Source organism: Mytilus trossulus, chromosome 9, assembly GCF_036588685.1.
Source record: "Mytilus trossulus isolate FHL-02 chromosome 9, PNRI_Mtr1.1.1.hap1, whole genome shotgun sequence".
Classification (NCBI taxonomy): Eukaryota; Metazoa; Mollusca; class Bivalvia; order Mytilida; family Mytilidae; genus Mytilus; species Mytilus trossulus.
In genome coordinates, this window is record NC_086381.1 from 78,228,141 (window position 1) to 78,249,667 (window position 21,527).

Consider the following 21,527-nt stretch of genomic DNA (forward strand, 5'->3'; position numbering starts at 1 on the left):
TTAATTTTTGGGGTGTTTTCAGTAGATATTTAGTTATACAGGCCGAATGATAAAGGGCATTTTCAGTAAAATTTTCATGTAAAACCGTTGACTCAATTTTATGATCCGAATTATTTCTAGCTGCCTCAAGTATGTTCTTAATTCTGTCTTTTGATTCCACTTTGTGCAATTTAGCATCTTTTTTGTAAGTTTTGTTCTTACAAATAATACAGGAATACCACTCTGATCGAGTTGTGATTCTAGATATGCTCGCAGCAGGTGAAAAAATGCTAGCACCACCTATATTCTCCTCCGTTTCCATAAATTCTTGTTTATAACAAGATAGATTCTGCTTACTGGTGTAAGATTTACAACAAGATCTATGATATTTAATATCAATATTTTCCGAAATAATTTGATTAATAGAAGACAACTCTTCTACAATCTTCAAATATATCTCATCTTTCCGTAGTTTAGTAACTTCAATGAAACTAACTTTGCCTTTGTCAGTGAAAATATATAATTTTTCCGGGCTTTTAATCTGACAAATAATGCATTCCCGCCAATCTAAGGAAGACTTCCCTCTCTTAGCACTTGTTGGGGTAAGTTTTAAAGGACTATCGAACTGAAATTATCCGGAAAATTTTCACAACAGATCCGGTATATTTTTTAAGCGATAACTTAACACAATTCAAACAATGATAAAAAAAAACCAATATATTTCCACTCTGGGTATTCAAAATTACAAAAACACAATGAAATAAACAACAAAGCAAATATAAAACTAGTATAAAGACAAATATAAACCCTAAAACTGATATTAATTAAACAATTTCAATGTAAAATGCTAATCGACATTTGGCTTGTACAGTGATAGGACTGAACGGAGTGAGGATTAAACAAAAATAAACGTCCCGGACGGTAATTCCGAAATTATATAAATTGTGTTACAGATTGATGTGTACTGTTCAAATTAAAAATTTCTTGTAAATCGAGTAAGAAATGTTCCAAACGAAAGTTGTTTTGTATAAAGTAAATATCGAAGTGTATATTTATGCCAAATAAACACAAATGAAGTGTTTTATAATTATCCTGTTATTAACGGAAACCGGTAAAAATCGTGTTAACCACAACCACTGAAGTAAAACGGTTTTTAAAATGTTGATGGTAAATATTTTTTATAACAATTATTGACTAGTTTTATCGTCAGTTATATATTCTTACATTATCAAATAAAAAAATAGCCGTTATATTGTGATTCTTTATAATAATTAACATTTTAGTGTATCAGTGAAATTTTTTTTATACACTACATAACGCTCTTAAAAGTCATTTTTACGGAAATTCGACCATACGATTTTCTTACGGCATGTTTAAAATATAAGTTTAACATGTATTCTTTCATTTAAATAAAAATCCAGGTGTGTGTTATTTGGGTGCATTAAACTCCTCTAAGCGTCTTTTCAGATCTCGCCGCTGCACTATAAGAAGTACCAATTCTTTCAATTTGTCTTTTAGTTTGGAATGTGGAATACTTGTGTAAAGTGTAGAAAAGTCAATTTTTTTTAATACTTGAATGAGATATAACGAGTCCAGAACCAATCCTATATATACCAATACATATTCTTAGTATTTGACTTTATTTCATAATCTATTTTGTTCAATTCAATATTTTATCATAAATATTTGTTGTTTTTTAAGGTGTTTCGGTTAAGGTTTAACTACCAAGGCTTTTCCTCATCAGGTATCCCAAGCCTCTAACTAATAAAATAATCAGTTTCAAAGTAAAGTTCAAAGCATCCATACGCATAGAATTTAAAAATTCTGCATACCGGGATACGACACCTGGTAACTTTGTATTGATGTATTGTATTCTAAATTAAATCAGTTTATGATTTGATATAACTATTGTCTTTTATGTTGTGATTTATCCTATAACTTGGTTTATCCTATAACTTGGAGGATGTAAGTAGATCCTTCAAGTTTTTGTGTCTTTTATATGCTATGATCGGAGGTTTTGGAAACATGGTTTTTGTGCTATCATTTTGTTCAATTAGGTGCCAATGTTTTTTAATTGCTTTATTTAGTCCATTGAAGGAAGGATTAAATTTGGTGGCTAAAACTAATGGAGGCATTGCTCTTTTGTTTTTAAGCTTGTACCTTAGACAACCTTTTCTTTCCTTATGAAGTGCATTTGTTATAATGGGGTTGATATCTTTTTCCGAGTATCCCCTTTGGAGAAGTTTTGTTTTAAAAGTTTCAATTTCTTTTAGTGTATCTTTTTTGTTATTTGATGATCTCATAAAGCGCAATATCGAATTGAACAAAATAGATTATGAAATAAAGTCAAATACTAAGAATATGTATTGGTATATATAGGATTGGTTCTGGACTCGTTATATCTCATTCAAGTTTATACGAGGCCTCCGCCTCAATCACGTTGTTCCAAACCTTCGTATTATCTTGTCTCTGGACATGCGTAATCTCCATATATGTATTTAGTACATATTTCTTAAAACATTATAAGAAATAAATGCATTAATAAATGCTATTATTGTATAACAAGGTATTTACAAATATGCCATTATTAAAGTCTGTGGAATTTGTTTCGGAATATATAATCTTCAAATTCATTACGTACAGACAAATTACATCCAAATTTATCATTCTTACAACCATTATCACAGGAAACTTACATTCGACATGGGTAACTATTATTCAGTTTCTAATAGCATCACACCTTTACTTCATACAAAATAATACGAAGCGCATCGAATTTAATTATCTGTAGGGACAGACCACCTGAACATTGTAACAAATGTATAGTATTGTTTATAACTATAAAGATCTTCATTACTTCAAATCAAAATAGTTAGACCAACCCCAATAATGGGGCATTGAAAGTTACAATCTCAGTATTAACATCTTCAAAAAAAATCACATAACTTTACAGGTATCATACACACGTAGCAGGATTGTTATCATTAAATTATACACATGACTATGCAAGGGCAAACAGTACAATTTCATCAACAACCCTTATCTTTACATGAATAGATTATATCTGTCTCACAATTACCTCTATTTATTTTTAGAATGATAATATTAATATCGTACTTTAATAGTATTGTCTAAAGCATTACTTATTTATATAAAGGAATTTAATTAGCATTATATTTTATCTTACTAGTTTAATAACAATTAAGTGTTAAATCATTATCTAATAAAATACACACATATGACCAGAGTTAGATGGCTCGATGACGTAGTAACTTATCTACACTAATTACGGAACAACCAATCAGATTGAGAATACAAATGACGAACTTTGTTGCTTGTTACGAGTGACGTGGGAACATTGGAATATCCAATCAGAATCTAAGTCTTAGACTAATGTATGCACGTGGTAATTCTTGGTGTATATTTGCAGTACACTTTGATTGCCGCAGAAGTGAACAAACACTTCAACAGAGTTTACATATACAATGTATAATTTTTGAAATAGATTTAAACAAAATACAAATCAATTCATCTCTCAAATAGAGTAGAATTAATAAAATACATTTCATCTCTCAAATAGAGTTGAATTTCATATATATTCATTTCATCTCTCAATTAGAGTTGAACTAATTATACAAACAAACAAAATTGTTTTGTCACAAAAAAAAAATTATACAAATAAATTACTATGAGTAATAGAAAAAGATCTCTCAGAAAAAGGGAAAAGAAAAAACGATTAATAAAATACAAAAGTAAACTCCGTATACATAATAATAACAAAGGCCATCTTAAACGCACATAACACTTTCATGAAAATGTAAAAAAAGCTTTAAACTATATAGAAGTGTTTTCACGTGAGAATCTCACAAACTATGAAATATTAGTTCTTGCAAAGGGATTAAAATTTATTCCCAGTCCAGATGTAAAATACATTAAACAAAATCTCTTACGAGATTTTGACGAACTAGGTAGAAAAATGCGATGCAAATATCACTTTAGTGATAAAACTAATGCGGACACCAATCATCCTTTTAGAATCAAATCGGGATTTAAACCCTCTTTAGCAAACAACACAATAGAAAATTATCTATTTGCCACAAAGATGGAAATATGCAGACTTAAAATAAACAAAGTTAGAAATAATCTTTCTAAACATGAGAGAGCGGCACTCAAAACCTTACGTTCAAATAATAATATAATTATTAAGAAAGCTGACAAAAATTCATCTACTGTTGTTCTGGATAAAAATCTATATATTAAACAAACACTGAATTTCCTGAACAACAGTATATGCTATGAGCAAATCACAACATAAAAGACAATAGTTTTATCAAATCATAAACTGATTTAATTTAGAATACAATACATCAATACAAAGTTACCAGGTGTCGTATCCCGGTATGCAGAATTTTTAAATTCTATGCGTATGGATACTTTGAACTTTACTTTGAAACTGATTATTTTATTAGTTAGAGGCTTGGGATACCTGATGAGGAAAAGCCTTGGTAGTTAAACCTTAACCGAAACACCTTAAAAAACAACAAATATTTATGATAAAATATCGAATTGAACAAAATAGATTATGAAATAAAGTCAAATACTAAGAATATGTATTGGTATATATAGGATTGGTTCTGGACTCGTTATATCTCATTCAAATTTTTTTTTATACACTACATAACGCTCTTAAAAGTCATTTTTACGGAAATTCGACCATACGATTTTCTTACGGCATGTTTAAAATATAAGTTTAACATGTATTCTTTCATTTAAATAAAAATCCAGGTGTGTGTTATTTGGGTGCATTAAACTCCTCTAAGCGTCTTTTCAGATCTCGCCGCTGCACTATAAGAAGTACCAATTCTTTCAATTTGTCTTTTAGTTTGGAATGTGGAATACTTGTGTAAAGTGTAGAAAAGTCAATTTTTTTTAATACTTTAGCATAATTTAAGATAGTACTATATATGTACTCTCAAAGATCTTTGGAATTTTTTAAGTATCCCAAATGATTCACGCCACCTTTAGAAAAGACAGTCTCACAATTACGTGGGAGCCCGTCTTCGATTGTTGATCAAATAGATGTTAATGATTTAAAACGAGGTTTCGTGGAGCATTTTGAAGACCCGGCATGTATGGTTCTTAATGAGAACAGCATTTACGAGTTTTGCTGGGTTCAATTATTAATCACTCTGGAATTTCAGATGCGTTTTTTATTACTGATCGTGTAATTTCCTGTCTACTTATTTGATTATAAGCACGGGGACTATCAGTTTTCTACCAGCAGTATCGACCAAATTATAGTAATAAATGATAACACTATTAGGTGTGTGCCTCATACGCATTATTCGAAAGTTGCTGTCTTCTAATCGCAATAATCCAGTTACAAATATAATGCAACACATTGACTTTCAATTGAACCAGATGTATAGCACATCTCGTTGTAACAAAAACTTTACAAATACATGTGTATGTTTCACATTCGTCTGTTCTATCACTAGCAAACATGTTTGTGCTTCGTGTAGTTTTTGGAATACATATAAAAAAAGAAGATGTGGTATTATTAAACTTTATTTCCTAATTTGTCAGAAGTTTCATTTACTTGTTCGTCAAGCCTTTAATAAGTTCCGGATTTTTCTTAAGTTATGGTAGTATCAAGAACAATCTTCAAAATACTGAACTCAGAGTCTACTAATCATTTCTGTTGTATTTGTTCTATGTATTGTAGTTGTTCTTTGTTTATGGTAGTATCAAGAACAATCTTCAAAATACTGAACTCAGAGTTTACTAATCATTTCTGTTGTATTTGTTCTATGTATTGTAGTTGTTCTTTGTTTATTTTTTTTGTATGAATTAGGCCGTTAATTTATTTGATTGTTGTTTATTTTGAACATTTGTCATTTCGGAAACTGTTATAGCTGACTATGAGATAAGTGTTTTGCTCATTGTTTCAGACTCTGTGTTGACTTATGGTTGTTAACTCTAATGTCGTTTTGGGCTGTTGTGAAAAGTTCAGAATCCGCCAAAACTATAACGGTCAAAATATTTCGTATACTTCATCCAATGAAAATCGCGAAATTTAACTCCCGCAAAAATAACCCGCTAAACGCTTATTTAAATCCATTCTAGAAGATTCATCCGTCCAATAAAATTTCAGGTACTAGTAGTCATGTAGATTCTCTAATTATTGAAAATCAAAACGCTGAAATGCAGATATATTAATATAAACGAGTAAGCTCAATTCAGAGCAGTCAAAGATCGACAACATACCAGATTTTTTTTATGATATACAAAATCTTTAATCAAACATCTGCGGCATAAACGATTAATAAAACAATAAAACTCAGCATAGTATGTCTCTAAACTTTATATCGTTTCTAGGTCATCAGGTTCAATGTCAGTGCCTACGTTCGGGACATGGCTTGGCCGATGGAATACTTGTCTTGATTCAGGTAAAGGGTTTGAACTATCCTTTACTCTTGCTTTAAGTTGATCTTTGACTTTTGCTGACAATACTGCATGAGTTATCTATAAGATAAGGCAAATAGTCACATATAAAATAAGAACAATAATCTTACTCAGACCGATGTTTTAAAAAAATACAAATATCTGTCCATTTTTCAAAATCGGATTCTATTTTATGCCAAAGTTCAAACATGCAAATTTGGCTTCAATAACTTCACAAATAGTTTTAGGTTGTTAATTAATGTAATCGAAAGAGCATATTAATACAGATATGAGATATCAAGCTCTCAAAACGAAACCAATTGAACCTGAAGAGTCTTTACATAAGGGTGCTGAAATTGATATTTTAGAGCCAGCTGTCTGGTATATAGATACGACTAAAATCAAGATTTTTTGGGCAAAGATGGATGTTACAGTATATTCCAAGTATACCTTAAAAAAAAAGTTCTGGGAAATGCAGTTCAAATAAAAAATGTGTTTGTTAATATGGATTGTTTTTATGATGAACAAGTGATATGAAGTAAAGCTTAAAAGTTGCAGAGCCATAAACACATACAAACAAATTCTAGAACATAAACAATATGAAATTCAAAATCTGTTTTTAGTTTCAGATGTTTCTCAGTCCAGCCTCCCCACACTAGAATTTCTATATTGAAAATTATTTTACAAAAAAAATTTGAAGAATACTGTGGGTACAACTGAAGTAAAGCATCTAGATGACGTAGTTCCGGTTATAATTATCTTTATCATCAAAATGATTGATCTAAATTGAAAAGTATGGACTTTTAAGGAAATTAAAGTCTATATATATATTTTTCAAATGGTGAGTAGAAAACATCATAAAAAAATCAGTATTTGAAAACAAATTTAATTTAAATTAAGGTTGTATAACATATACTTATATATTGAGTAAGTATCTACCTGCATTAACAATTCAATAATCAGTACACTGAGTAGTACTCCTACTATGTAATTCATTTCCGGGCACGACTGAAATGATTATCGAAAAATAAATTACAAAAAGACACAAACAAAAGACACAAACATTTTGATTTAGGTATAAGCTGTTTTGAGTTAAAACAATCAAACAGAAAATGTATTTTCTTGTTTCTTTTTTTTTATTTATTAGGATAGAACTCATTTTATTAACATGATACGAATGGAATTGGAGAAATAAAAAAATAAAATGTATGAAAAAACGAAAGTATTTTTCTATTCGTTGATGTTCTTGTTTATTGCAAAGGTCTTACGATAAAACACAGTTGTTAGACTCCGTTTTGGTCCCTGATTTAGGGTAAGAATTATATACCACATTTTAGTATTGTTATATTACTAGGTGTTCCTATATAGTTTTCTTTGATTCATGAAAATACATCTGACTTTTGTTTTGACCAACCCTGCGCTATTTGCCCTGAGAAGAGTTTTACATAAATTTGAAGAAATGCACCCATACTATAGTTATATGTCTGGAAGCATTACTACGCAATAAGTTTTCGAGGTAATAGTGTTTTTGTACTCGGAAATATTGAGTGATGTTATAATTTGGAGGCCATACTATCGCTTTGAAAATATTCGATGTATTAAGTATATATAGTTTGTGTTGTTTCTTTGTTTGACATACGTTGTGTTTTTTTTCGCGTTTTTTTTTCCTTTTGCGTTCACATTAAATTTATTTTAGAATAATTTCTAAAAGTTCCTGAAATCTATTAAAGATGTCCATTTCAACATTCCTTTCACCAACATCTTGAAAAGTATTCAAAAATAAGAAAACAACATTGAGTCACTAGCGATTTTGTGGATTAACCTTCATCAGTTACCTGAAATATTTGGAAGCCGAGTTTATATATAACATAAACCATTTAGAAATATAACAATTATCAAATGCAACAGTATTAAACAAACTGTTTCAATTTCGAATTTTTATCCATTTGGTTAACAAAGAATATTAATGAAAAACAAGTTTTTTTCGTCATGATTTGATTTTGTGACTGGATTTAAATCAAAATATATGATACATACATGCTTACTACTATTGATAGTATAGGTACAACTGTTTTCCTAAAATACAAAATAAAATGATACAGTTCAATTAAAAGTGATGTAATGGTTAAATTCACAACACTGAATGAGGTAATTTGTCTATAAATTTAGAATATAATCCTCTAGATGGTATTGCAATATAGTTGTGCCATATCCTTATTTAAGGTAGCACAATACAAAGATTTTTCAGCCCTAATCAGACATTTTTAAACTGATGTAATTCCGCTCATCTTTCTTTAAATTTTATAAACGAGGTACAAAAAAAAGAAGGATTAATCTTTCAAATTGTGATAATTTCATTATGACATAATTATTACATTAGTTATTGTTATGTAATTAGTTGCCATCTTGTGATGTCCATACTTATTCATGTTATTCATAGCATCCCAAATTAAATTTTTATAGATTCTTGCACAACACAGTTTGACCGCCAGTATTTGTTGAATCTATTATTTTGTTTGAAACAATATGCCTACACATTTTTTTTATCCCATAACTAAATGTTGATCGTGTTATTTTCTTTAAAAAAATATGTTTACACATTTTGTATCCCGAATATAAATGTTGATAGTGAAATTCACGTTCTCAGATATACAGGATGAGGTGTGATATAAATACATATAACGTTTCGTAATTTGTTGAATTACAATTGTATATAACGTTGTTTGCAACCAATCAAAACGCGTTTGTATACATTTTATGAAAACTTTACCCAGAATGCATTATATTCTGAAATAGGGACGAAAGATACCAGAGGGACAGTCAAACTCAAATGAATTGACAAGGCCTGGCTATAAATAAAAGAAGACAAACAGACAAACAATAGAACACATGACACAACATGGAAAACCAAAGAACAAGCAACAGGAACCTTACCAAAAACTAGGGGTCATCTTAGGTGCTCCGGAAGGGTAAGTAGTTCCTGCTCCACATGTTGCACCTCTCCTGTTGCTTATGTAATAACACATCCGGTAAATAGTCTAAAGGGGAAACGGTGAATTCTTATGAAACTGATCTTTTAATCTAATACTTACAGCAGAGAGGAGAACCGATGTTAGAATTACAAATATAAAGGTCACCACGGAAGCTACTATCGTCAGTATAAAATTCTGAAAAAATAACAAACTTTTTAACGCACATTTTTGACTTTAAGTTTGTACAAAGAGTTTCGACGAAAATTGACGGCCGATTTCTTTTCGTCTATAAAGTAAGTTTTTCAAACAAAACTAAATAAAACTCGGCGTCCTTTTTTAATTCACTTTTTTGCTTTTTGCTTTTTTTTAGCACATTTTTTCTGATAAGAAAAGAAATGAAAAACATAATTAAATTAATGACAAACAACAACATTTGTTTGAGTAATCAATCATGGCGCATTCCTATTTTCAAGTCACGCTTTTGTTTTGTTTAATATATTTTTTTTCTTTAAAATGTGAACTTCAATTTTTTTAGAGTACTTATGCTTTGTCAGATACATATCATCGTTTTTATTCGACCAGTACAACAAGATTTCACCTTTCTTTTAAGACTAACGCTAGTATAAAAAAAATGCATTAAACGTGTACTTGTTCGTATATTAAAAATGTTTTGCCTGTCTATCACTTACGATATAGAGTAGTTTCGTCTGTTTTGTTGAGATTGCTATTAGTCCAACAAATCGGTTGATCGAAATAAGAGGAACAATTACAATTGAACCTATAGACAGGAACTTGTAGAACGATTCAAGGTCTATTGAAGACGTTATATACTGGTTACTTAGACCTTCTGTTATCCATTTTCTGTCTATCACGTGTGAAAGCCCATACACGGCGTTCAGTACAATGAACGTTATTTCAATCATCTAAAAAATACAAGAGAATACTTGCAATCTTTCATTGGAAAACAGTTAAACTATCAATTACTTTATTTATCCCATATTTAATAAGAAAACATTGGATTTTGCATATGTAATTACCGCATAATTGTCAGAGCAAAATGTGGTTAGTAGTTATTGTGCCCTGATTTTCCGTTTTGAATTTTCCTCAGATTTCAGAAGTTTTGGATAACACTTTAGTTAACATTTTTCAATCCCTTTTGTTCAATTTTCTCTTTTGGACAATGAAGTATGTTACAATCTAATGTGTTTTTTTTTTGGTATTTTACAACTCGTACTATATGCACTCAGTTTTTGAAAATTAAAGTGATTTGTAATACTACTCATCCAAAACTTACATCACTTGAGTTATTGTATACTTACTAGTACAATGACTGATATCACAGAATACACTGCACTCATAACTTCAATCTTTACTGCGTTTGCAAAAGGTTTTCTGAAGAAAACACAATTTATTTTTAGCGTAAAACATTTTCAACACCGTGATTTTAAGAATACGAAATGTACAACCCAGTCAATATCCGATTGACAGTCTAAGGACATGCTACAATCAACAACAACAGAATGAAAAAAATAAAAAAATGTTTCCTCTACAAAGCAGTTTAGTATACAGTACTACATCAAATATCAAGGCATTTCAAGAAGAAGCCGAAAAAAAGATTTACCAGGCAGATTGGAATAAGGTTCTCAATCAACATCACATAATAATAAACATAATAAAGTTTTTAGACAATATACAATATATCACCAGTACACAAAAGCTGTGAAATATGTTAACAAACCTGTGTTAAGTTAGTATTAAATAACCTGAACTAAGTATTTACTGATTGCAAAGTAGGAACATTGCTTGTACGTCTCATTAAAACAGATTAAATTATGAATCATCAGTGTCGGATCCAGAACGTTTTGTAAAGGGGGCGCCGACTGACCTAAGGAGGGACCCGCTACAGTCACGCTTCAGTGATCCCCCCCCCCCACCGCTTGATCCGCCTATGTTCATTGTAATGCTCAGTTTTTTTTATATTATAAAAGAGATATGAAAGATACAAACCCCAAAGTGATTGACAATGAGAGTTAACATACTTTCTAAGTGACGTTGTTCTGTGAATAGTTACCATTTGGTTACAAAGGTACCAGATTTATAATTTAATATGCTAGACGCGCGTGTCGTATTCATTGTACTCATCAGTGACGCTCAGATAGTTACAAAACTAAATAAGCACACAGTTGAAAAGCATTCATGACCAACAATTCCCAAAAGATGTGCCAAATACGACTACGGTGATATATGACTGGGATAAGAAAATCCTTAGTTTTTCGAAAATTTCATATATAGCCTTGTAAACAGGACACTTTTCACGACATTAGGACAATTATGCCCGAAAAATCATTGGTTACCTTCTTCTGAATGTTTTATCATATATCATGAGAAATAGTCCTTTTCCTGTATCGGTAGTTGCCGTGTCGTCCTGTTTATTCCGCTGTATCATTTCAATGTACTTATGACTTCTATCATTAACAGCTATTGATAAAACCTTAAAAAAACGTAACTACTTGTTATAATCTACTACTTTGTTTTATCTTATGACATGTTGCGTATATAGAAAATAGCAGGGTTAAACAGTTCAATCATTATTGCGTAGATGGTTTAGCTAAGGGATAATAAAAAGGACCATTAAAAGAATTCAAAAAAGTAATAAGTTTTCCTTATACTAGATCTATACATATCACAAAACAAAATAAGATTGGATTCTCTTTAAGTGGCGCTGATACATAACCAAACAGAAAAATAAAACGAAGCAAGTGTGTAATAATGTTGTTCAAATGCTTGTCTTCCGTTTAATTCGGTATATATCAAGCTTTCTAATTCAAAGTGAAAATAAATAACTATCTGTTTATGATGTGACGTGTAAGCTGTTGTATGCAGGGTTTTTGGTCCAACGCCATGATGTAATTCATCATCTAAATGTGTAAAACAACCATTATTTGTACCTATTAGACTTTGTTATTTTTTCACTTTTCAAGAACATGTGCAGAATGTATCTTTATTTCATATAAAGGAACTCTTGAAATGAGTAAAGTTTGGTCCTGTACAGTAACAATACTACGGTTGCCTTTATTTACAGAACCAGGCAAATATATTTTAAGCAGAAAAAACAAATTATGAGTTACTAACGATAGGTAGTTTAACTTTGATCACTGAGCATTTATTACCCATCTCCTAATTTTATAAGAAGAATGTCGGTACCTAAGAATACTTTTACAGGTGTAGCTTTTTGACAGGACTAAATGCATTGAAAACCAGTTCAGTTTACCAGTCTGCATATGCAAAGCGTTTAATTCCGTCAATAATTCCGAAGAAAATTCAAAAGAAAAACAAACCAAACGAATGGACAACAACTATCACATTCCTGACGGGGTACCGGCATTTTCTTATACAGAAATTGGTTTATTACACTTTTCCTTACCATAGGTATCACCGAGCAAACACAATAATAATTTAGATTATGTAATGTTTTCCTCTAACTAGGAACACTAAAGAAGTAACGTGCTTGTTGTGTTGTAATAAAAACAAATCTTTTGAATACGACCTATATAGCTATATAAGTATATAATGTAAAAGTGCAAAAATAAAGATACCTGCATTAGGAATTCAGAACAAAATATAGCAAGTCCTATTCCAACTGTTGCCTTCATTTTTGGACACGTCTGCAAAAATAGTATTGTAAGACATACATATAAACTCATATGTTTTCCGTTTATGAGTAGCAACTTCCAACGGATGTGTGCATAATTTGATTATAGTGAAGTTCCGTAATGTTCAATTTGTTTTTTTAACTCTTTTCTTTTTACAATATTGACCACTTATTAATGAGTGGCGTGACAAAAATATGTGATGCACAATACACGTTAAACACATGTCACATTTAAACATGCTTTAAAAAAAACTTTGCACTTAAATTTCAGTATTATGAAACAAATCTATAAGTTATTCGCCGCTTTAGAATCAAACGAACGATTTGTAATTATTTCGTTTTATGCTAAGATGACAAAAACGTTAAGTCGTTTGTTGACATGCAAATGTTTATAAAGTTGTCAGCTGATCACAACGTGTTGATGTATGTTTCAAAAATTAACCAAGAATGGATCAGATTCTTAAACATTGAGTTACACCTACCTTTGTACTAGAGTTTAATGCGTCAATGTAGTGACATTCAGATTCCTGAAATAATTGCACAACAGTGCAGAAAACATGTATGTGTACTGCTTAGGAAACATATTCATTGAAATATTATCTAAAAGAAGGACGAAAGATATCAAAGGGACAGTCAAACTCATAAATCTAAAACAAACTGACAACGCCATGGCTAAAAATGAAAAAGACAAACAGAAAAGCAATAGTACACGTGACACAACATAGAAAACTAAAGAATAAACAACACGAACCCCACCAAGAACAAGGGGTGACCTCAGGTGCTCCGGAAGGGTAAGCAGATCCTGCTCCACATGTCGTGTTTCTTATGTGATATTAAATCAGGTAAATAGTCTAATTCGGTAGGTCACATTCAAGTAAGGGAAGGGGATTGTAGGAACATATCCGATATCATTTGAGAAACGGTTATTCCATAACGGTCAACCAACTCGTGATGGCGTCCGTAAAATTTACGAATGGATGATTTTAACTTCACCATTTGGAACTCTTGGTTTAATAGCTTCCTTGTAAGCAGCAACCCTCTATAAAAAAATCATGATAGGAAATGCAAGCACGGGCCCGGGAATATCGTATCAATTGAGAGATATATACCCCGTATGCAGGTGCTGCTTGAATGTTGCTACTTAGAAATTGAAAGTTCACAATTGGAAATATATGATTAACATTTCTTATTTTTAGGTCTCGCATATCAATTCAACAACAGTTGTTATACAAATAATATAAACGATACCAATTTTACTGCACTAGTTCATATTACCATTTCGATAAACGATGAGTAGTGAACTGCAGTGTTTTAAAGTAAAACCGCAAATCTTCTGCCATTTTTCGTAAGCGGATTATGTCATTCAAATATACCTTTTGCATGAAAATTAAGGCAACATTATGAATTTGACTCAAGTTCAAATCTCATAAGTTAATTAAGAAGTAGAATAATAAAGTACAATCTAAGGGATTTTTCCCAATTTTAAAACATTTTAACCGTCACCTACTCTGCAGGCATCATCACCTGCCATGACAATCCTCATTCCGTCAAACTCATACTGTGGATTCATTAATATTCGTTGGATACCAATTTTCGTGGCTTTCGTGGCACAGGGGAACCACGAATTTCAATATTCAACGAATTACAAGTTTCTTAAAGGAATGTATGTATACTTTGCCAAAACCACGAAACTAAATATCCATAAATATGCAAGTTTTCCTCAAACCACGAAAATTGGGACCCACGAAAATAAATGAATCCACAGTAGTTGAAAATCAGTAGTTGTTATAAAACATAATACGGGGATTCAAATTACGCTAAACTGAGCCATTATATTCAGTTTTTTTATGTTCTGATTTGTATAATGTTATTTGTGTGTTGATTGTTATTCGGTATTCTACGGGATTGTCAATATGTTATCGAGTAATGAGTTTGAATTTTGCTTTGGTAACTTTTTAGGTATGTATTTGTTCCTTCATAATCACCATTTGCAGACCAGAACAATTTCACGCGTATTCGACACAACCTTTTTCAACTGTTGATCTTCAGTGCTGTACAACTTTGTACTTTTTTCACTCTCGATCTTTAATATCTGGGCGTCACTAGTGAGTCTTGTGTGGACGAGACGCGTTTTGTTTACGTATTGAATTTTAAACGTGATGCTTTTTGTTATCTATTAATCATTTGTTTCTTTGTATATAATACGTTCTCCTATTTAATTGTATTGTAGTCCTGTAATATTATGTTGTCATTGCAATGTTATAATTAACATTGCCAATAAAGTGCGAGGTTTGGCATGCCACAAAACTAGGTTCAACCCACCAATTTGTCTTTAAAAATGTCCTGTGCCAAGTCAGGAATATGGCCATTGTTATATTATTGTTCGTTTCTGTGTGTGTTACATTTTAACGTTGCGTCGTTTATTTTCTCGTATTTTTTTGTGTAAATTCACATTTCGATCAGACGTGTCACGGTACTTGTTTATCCCAAGTTCATGTATTTTACTTTTGATGTTATGTTTTTTATTCTCGTGGGATTTTGTCTGATGCTTGGTTCGTTTCTATGTGTGTTGCATTTTAGTGGTGTGTCGTTGTTCTCCTCTCAAATTTAATGCGTTTCCCTCGGTTTTGGTTTGTTACCCCGATTTTGTTTTTTTGTCCAGGGATTTATAAGTTTTGAACAGCAGTAAACTACTTTTGCCTTTATTTATTCGGCAATGCAAATGTCTGACAACAGATCAGATTATAAGTTTTGGCAGTTTGGACCTGTTTAAATCCATATAATAAACTACAGTATTCGTTTTGGGGCGGATATAAGAAATTGACAAATACAAACCCACATAAAACCAGGATGTTTAACTCTGTAAAGATCAAGAGATTTGTCCAAATGACAGTCTAACTAAAGCTGTGCTGGTGCATCTTTAACAGTAAGCATATATATTTCAAGGAATTATTTAAGGTACTCACTTCGTGTAATAAGATCGCACCAAGACAAATGAAGACTATATTGATTGATAGTGTAAACGCCATGATAACAGAATTCTGTAAAACAAAATACTTTAACATTAAAACTGTACTAAGAATAAATGTCTAGATATCAAAAAACATAAACCAAAACTTTATATTTTACATCAATGGTTTAACAAATTCTTAATTTTTAAATCCATATCTCTGAGTTAGTTTTTTTATTAGTACTTTCCTTATCCACTGTTTACTAGTTAAATGAATGCATAAAACAGTCAGGTTATAGGTTATACCATATAGCTTTGTGTTTTAAGTTATTTTTTACTATTTCACTGTTAGTTTGTAAAAAGATACAATAAATAGAGTTGATGATATCTGAACATCTAAATCGGCATTAACTATATATGATGAATTAAGATCTGGTGTAAAATTAACCTCAATAAATTACAAAATGCTTTGCTTACAACATATACGACTTTGATCCAGGTGTTCGATACTGCTACTATACCGATGAGTCTATTTATACTGATTAATGGAATCAACACTACACATCCAATTGACAAGAATTTGAAGACAACTTCAAGATTCATTGAAATCTTATACATGCTACTGAGTCCGGATGTTATCCATTGCCTGTCCAGAACCGATGATAATCCATACACAGAGACCAATACAATAAAGATTAATTCAATAACCTGAAGAAATAAAAAAAGTAGCAATTATAAAAAAAAGAGTCGTTTTGTGTTGTTTCATTAAAAGACGTTCGTCAGAAATCCTATTAGTGACTGTAATACGTTTACTTTTTTTCACCAGGAAATGTAGTATGCATTCGTGACGATATCATTTCATATCACGATCTTGCTGTTTAAGGTTAATTTACTGTTTAACGCATGCAAGACAATATTTTGATATATTGGTGTATAATGTTATTTGATAGAGATTTCTTTCATCCATTTTGTTTTTCCTTGTTTACAATGATTATTGGTCAGGTATTGTAGGACTAAGCCTTGAAAATGGTGACCTAGAATAAAGTCGTATTAATAAAACATAAGTTTAAGGTTGTTCTGATTGATAATTAAGATACTGTCAAATAAATAGAAACCTAGCAGCATCAGTGTATATGGCAAAAAATGTCAACGCAATTGACAATTCTTGTAATAAAAAGTAGCTCGACACAGGAAAAAGCAATTGTCTATAGATAATATACCTTTTTTAGTAAAAAAATAATATCATGGCTTAAAAAGTCCCTCATAATAATAGAAGCAGTGACAGCTATCGTAGATCAACAATTTATAGAAACGTGTAGATGAAAATCATTATATAAGGATTTTAGAGCGTCAACCATTTTGGAAGTACAGAAATAATATATACCGGATTTTTTACGAAATACAGATACATCTGTTACATGTATTATGCATTGAAAAATTATAAAACAGAGCTTAAAATTTAGTTTAAAAATAACGAAATACAGAAGCCAACATACAAGAAAAAATACAGCTAGTACGAAATGAACGGCAATTAACACTTCTATCTTTCCACTGCTGAATGTTTTCCTGCAAAAGTAAATATAATTAGTAAATATATCTTGCAGTTGTAGCATATAGATCACAAATTTGTTTTTAAATACGACCTGCGTTTTTTTCCGACATTTCAAGTATTTGGCCGCATTTTTGTTTTGTTGTTCAATATAAAATGGATATAGGAAGATGCGGTGTGTATAGTTTATGTGAGGCGTTCAATGCTATTACTTTAAAACAGCAATTAGTTATTATATAATTATTGTTATTGTTTGTATACGTCTAGTACATAAAATAAGTAAGAACATAAGTAATTTAATACTTCATGTATCTTATCATGCTTATACATTTCAAAGACGACAAAAACACGAATATATAGACAAACCTCTCCAAATATGAATATATAACGTGAAGACGGTAAAATAAAGTAAATACCTTCGTCGAAAGAATTTGTCATAAATCATTAAGAACATTCCTTTTTGTTGATCTGGACCAATCAAGGATTCTGTTTCCTCATCGGGAAGAAAATATTTAAAGCATCTGTCATGAACAAGGAAGGAAATCACCTTAAATGGAAAGAAGCCTTACATTTACACAAAATGTACCAAACGCTGTTTTCTAATTGAACCATTACCTTAATAATCAACAGATTTGTTGTCTTCGACCAGATAGGGGCAAAGCAATAGAATTAAGCTAAAAACAACAGTGGTTTTTAGAACATATCATCTGATCATGTTTAAACATATCAAACATTTAAGTCATATGAAAATTACTAATTAGATTGACATAATTCAACAATTATTACAACTTATGAATTGACGACGGAATAACTACCAAATATCTTACCATTTTTTATCTGGTCTAGCAATGAAAAGCAATTATTTCAAACAAGATACAGTATTAAAAAAGTTGTGTCTGTCTCGTCAGTGGGTAGTTTAAAAATATCACCAAAAAAATATTAGATATAATTTTTTCTATAATAATGACCAACAATGAAACTCTATAAATTAAAAGGTCTGAATTGCTTTAGAAGGTACATTTACACAAAACCAGTTGAAGGCAAAGATTTATTGAAAATAATTAATTTAAGGTCAGGGTTTAATTGAGGTAAAAAGAGCTTGATATACCTAATAATCCATCAATTATACATCTCTTGCAGGTGAACAACACCTCATAGATTTAGAAAAAGAACAGGCTAATGCCGCGACAAAGCAGCACTCGCAACCTCAAAGAGAATAGGGATTACTATAAGAAGCAACACTTGTTCCCCAATCCCCGAGAAATAAATATTTTTAAATTCAAATTAAAAAGAATCAATCAAGAGAGGTTTTTTAATCATCGACATTACTCATGGAATTTGCATCAACAAAGATGTGACAAGGAAGCCCTTATTCTATTTGTCGGGATGATGTTGATTAGGTTGAGGAAAATTAATACAGGTCAACCATGTTAATGATATCCAGGAACCAAGACAGAGCTAGTCTGAATATAAATACAATTTGACTGTACACGAGTTTAGTTATGATAATAGTAAAGATCGCATTACTTATAATCTTGTAATTACCTGTATTAAGATTTCAAGAATAATCATGGCTACTGATACACCAACTATAACATATCGTCGTGAAGGGCAAGACTAAAAGCAAACACAATATTCTATATGTATATGTGCAATTGAAGTATTTCTTAAGATTAAAAAAAAAGTATCATTTAATAATTTTCCTGCGATTGAAGGGCTAAACCTTTCAAAGCAAAGTACTTTAAAGACAAAAAGTTTAAAAATCGGATAAGTGGCATATCTATATGACTAACAAAGGACACAAAGGAAAGGCCACAATTAATCTCATGTCAACTTTGACTGATGGAATTTCAAATTCTATGAATAAATAATTTTGTAAAGGTTTATTTTACATGTCATTGCAAAAGTGCAGACTACTGAGCTTTGATACACCTAGGGATTAAAAGTCTATCGGCAGAGGTAATGTTCAAGAGCTATTAAACAAATACAACACACTATCAAATATATCTTAAAAAAATATCGTAAAAATGCAATTGTCTGCATTCAAAAAATCTTTTTATAACGTACATGCCTAATTTTTTATCAATATATCAAACTCAGAATAAAAACACGACGTTTCTTGTCTTTTTTTTTTCCGTTGTAAATTAGATTTGTGTAATGATGAGTTTACAGATAAGTTTGACGTTGTTAAAAATAAGGGTCTTAAGTATCAAACTAAAGTATACGTATTTGCCTTTGTTAAAATATGATAATTTCATTCGAAGTTTTATTAATGTGACACACTAAATGTATAGCACTATCTCCTAGATACACAATGTTAGTTGCGTTGCGTATAATGCGTCGATATGGCAATTATTTCAACCCTATCTTATCCTAAAGTGATATAATGATATATGGAAGCATAATAATCTTCAGACGGTAAGCAAATTTCTGGTTTAGATAAAACAAAAAACACAAATCATCATAATATATCTGTTTTTAGAACTAGATAATGACTTTGAAACACTTTCAGAAACATAATTTAACATCATACATAGAGCGTTTTTCATTAATATTGTATTACTACAGAACTGTAGATGTGTTACATGTTACGATATTTATAGTCATACAGAACAAATAAGTACGTTGAAGTATCAAAACTTCCACCATAGCTACGTTTCATATGTATAGTTACCTCGCTGTCTAAGGTACACCTGCTCACCTGTGAAACAGAAACCCACATACAATGGAATTCAAACATGAATAATGGAGGATGTTTATTACACACGAATCAATTACATATTGTCCTTGAGATAAGAAGCTAACAAAACAACTGATGAAAAATATAGGATCACAGTCAATGTATATTAATTTATAGAACCAGCACCAAAAATCAAATTTCATATGTAATGGTTATATGCCAGAAATATGCTGACCTTTCTTTGAGTTGATATCCACGTCAACAATTAGATTCCTGTTGCATCAATTTTTACATTTGATAATCACGTCATTTCTCTATATTTTTTTGTAATTATTTATTAAAATGTATGTCTTGAAAAAATATATGTCATTTCAGAACGAATACAACAAACATGTATACGCCGTGTAGCAATATACCACCACATTACTTTTCGAAAAAAAATCTTTTCATTCCCATGATTTTAATTCCAGTAAGTTCCTGATTTCAATGTCACAAAGTAAACACAAATGATGTAATAAGGTTTACCTAGTATTTGTTATAACATTCAGATTGGAATTTATTCAAATGTATCCAAAAAACTTTATTAGTTGAATTTAAACGTTGTAAGGGCAAGGAACAAAATTGTCTCTAGAGTTGCATATCACTGCCAACCTTTTGTGTGTATGTTTTATTTGTTTGTTTTCAAGACAATGTATACTTACCGCACGCAATACTATTGATGAAAGTATCAGAAATATTATTGAAATCAGTAATGTGAACGCATGTACACCTGACACCTACAAAAATATAATATCAATGCATTTTGAAATAGTTCAACTTGTAGCATTCACCAGTTGAAAAAGTAAAATGTGTAATATGATTTTTTGTATTTAACAACATTCATTAATACAAAAATTGGTAAACTTATCTCATCAGTAATCGCTTCATCGATATTGAAATAAATGGACAACTTCGAACAAGACTTTATGATTTACAACTTTACATTTTCCACATTCATAAATCTCCTTTGTCGTCGGTAACTGTTCTTATATATCAAGCAATAACAGTGTGTAGCTCATCCTACACAGGAAAAATTGCAACATATGTTTATCATATGTTTTCAAAACATATGTTTACAATCATATGTTTACATATGTTTTGAAACATATGAAAACATATGTAAGCAGACATATGTAAACATCTGTTTTATGACACATGTAAACATATGTTTGTAAACATATGAAAAACATATGATTTTCATATGTTTTCATATGTTTTAAAAAAAAAATGAAAATTGAAGAAAATGTCAAAATTAGTATCGA

The 21,527-nt window shown here is 30.6% G+C and overlaps 1 protein-coding gene across 1 annotated transcript in view; it reads right to left on the reverse strand.

The window, feature by feature from the left end:
* Positions 1 to 6,342: 6,342 nt before the first annotated feature.
* LOC134684958 (uncharacterized) overlaps positions 6,343 to 21,527 on the reverse strand; it is a 46,122-nt gene continuing 30,937 nt past the window's right edge. Inside the window, exons 20-35 of the mRNA XM_063544281.1 lie at positions 20,928 to 21,002; positions 20,221 to 20,247; positions 19,092 to 19,163; positions 17,963 to 18,093; positions 17,494 to 17,563; positions 16,475 to 16,705; positions 16,014 to 16,088; positions 13,530 to 13,574; positions 12,992 to 13,060; positions 11,750 to 11,886; positions 10,715 to 10,787; positions 10,085 to 10,318; positions 9,516 to 9,590; positions 8,461 to 8,499; positions 7,363 to 7,431; positions 6,343 to 6,504 (exon numbers count right to left, since the gene is read on the reverse strand). Coding sequence (XP_063400351.1) covers positions 6,343 to 6,504; positions 7,363 to 7,431; positions 8,461 to 8,499; positions 9,516 to 9,590; positions 10,085 to 10,318; positions 10,715 to 10,787; positions 11,750 to 11,886; positions 12,992 to 13,060; positions 13,530 to 13,574; positions 16,014 to 16,088; positions 16,475 to 16,705; positions 17,494 to 17,563; positions 17,963 to 18,093; positions 19,092 to 19,163; positions 20,221 to 20,247; positions 20,928 to 21,002 — 1,584 coding nt within the window. The remainder of the gene's footprint in view (positions 6,505 to 7,362; positions 7,432 to 8,460; positions 8,500 to 9,515; positions 9,591 to 10,084; positions 10,319 to 10,714; positions 10,788 to 11,749; positions 11,887 to 12,991; positions 13,061 to 13,529; positions 13,575 to 16,013; positions 16,089 to 16,474; positions 16,706 to 17,493; positions 17,564 to 17,962; positions 18,094 to 19,091; positions 19,164 to 20,220; positions 20,248 to 20,927; positions 21,003 to 21,527) is intronic.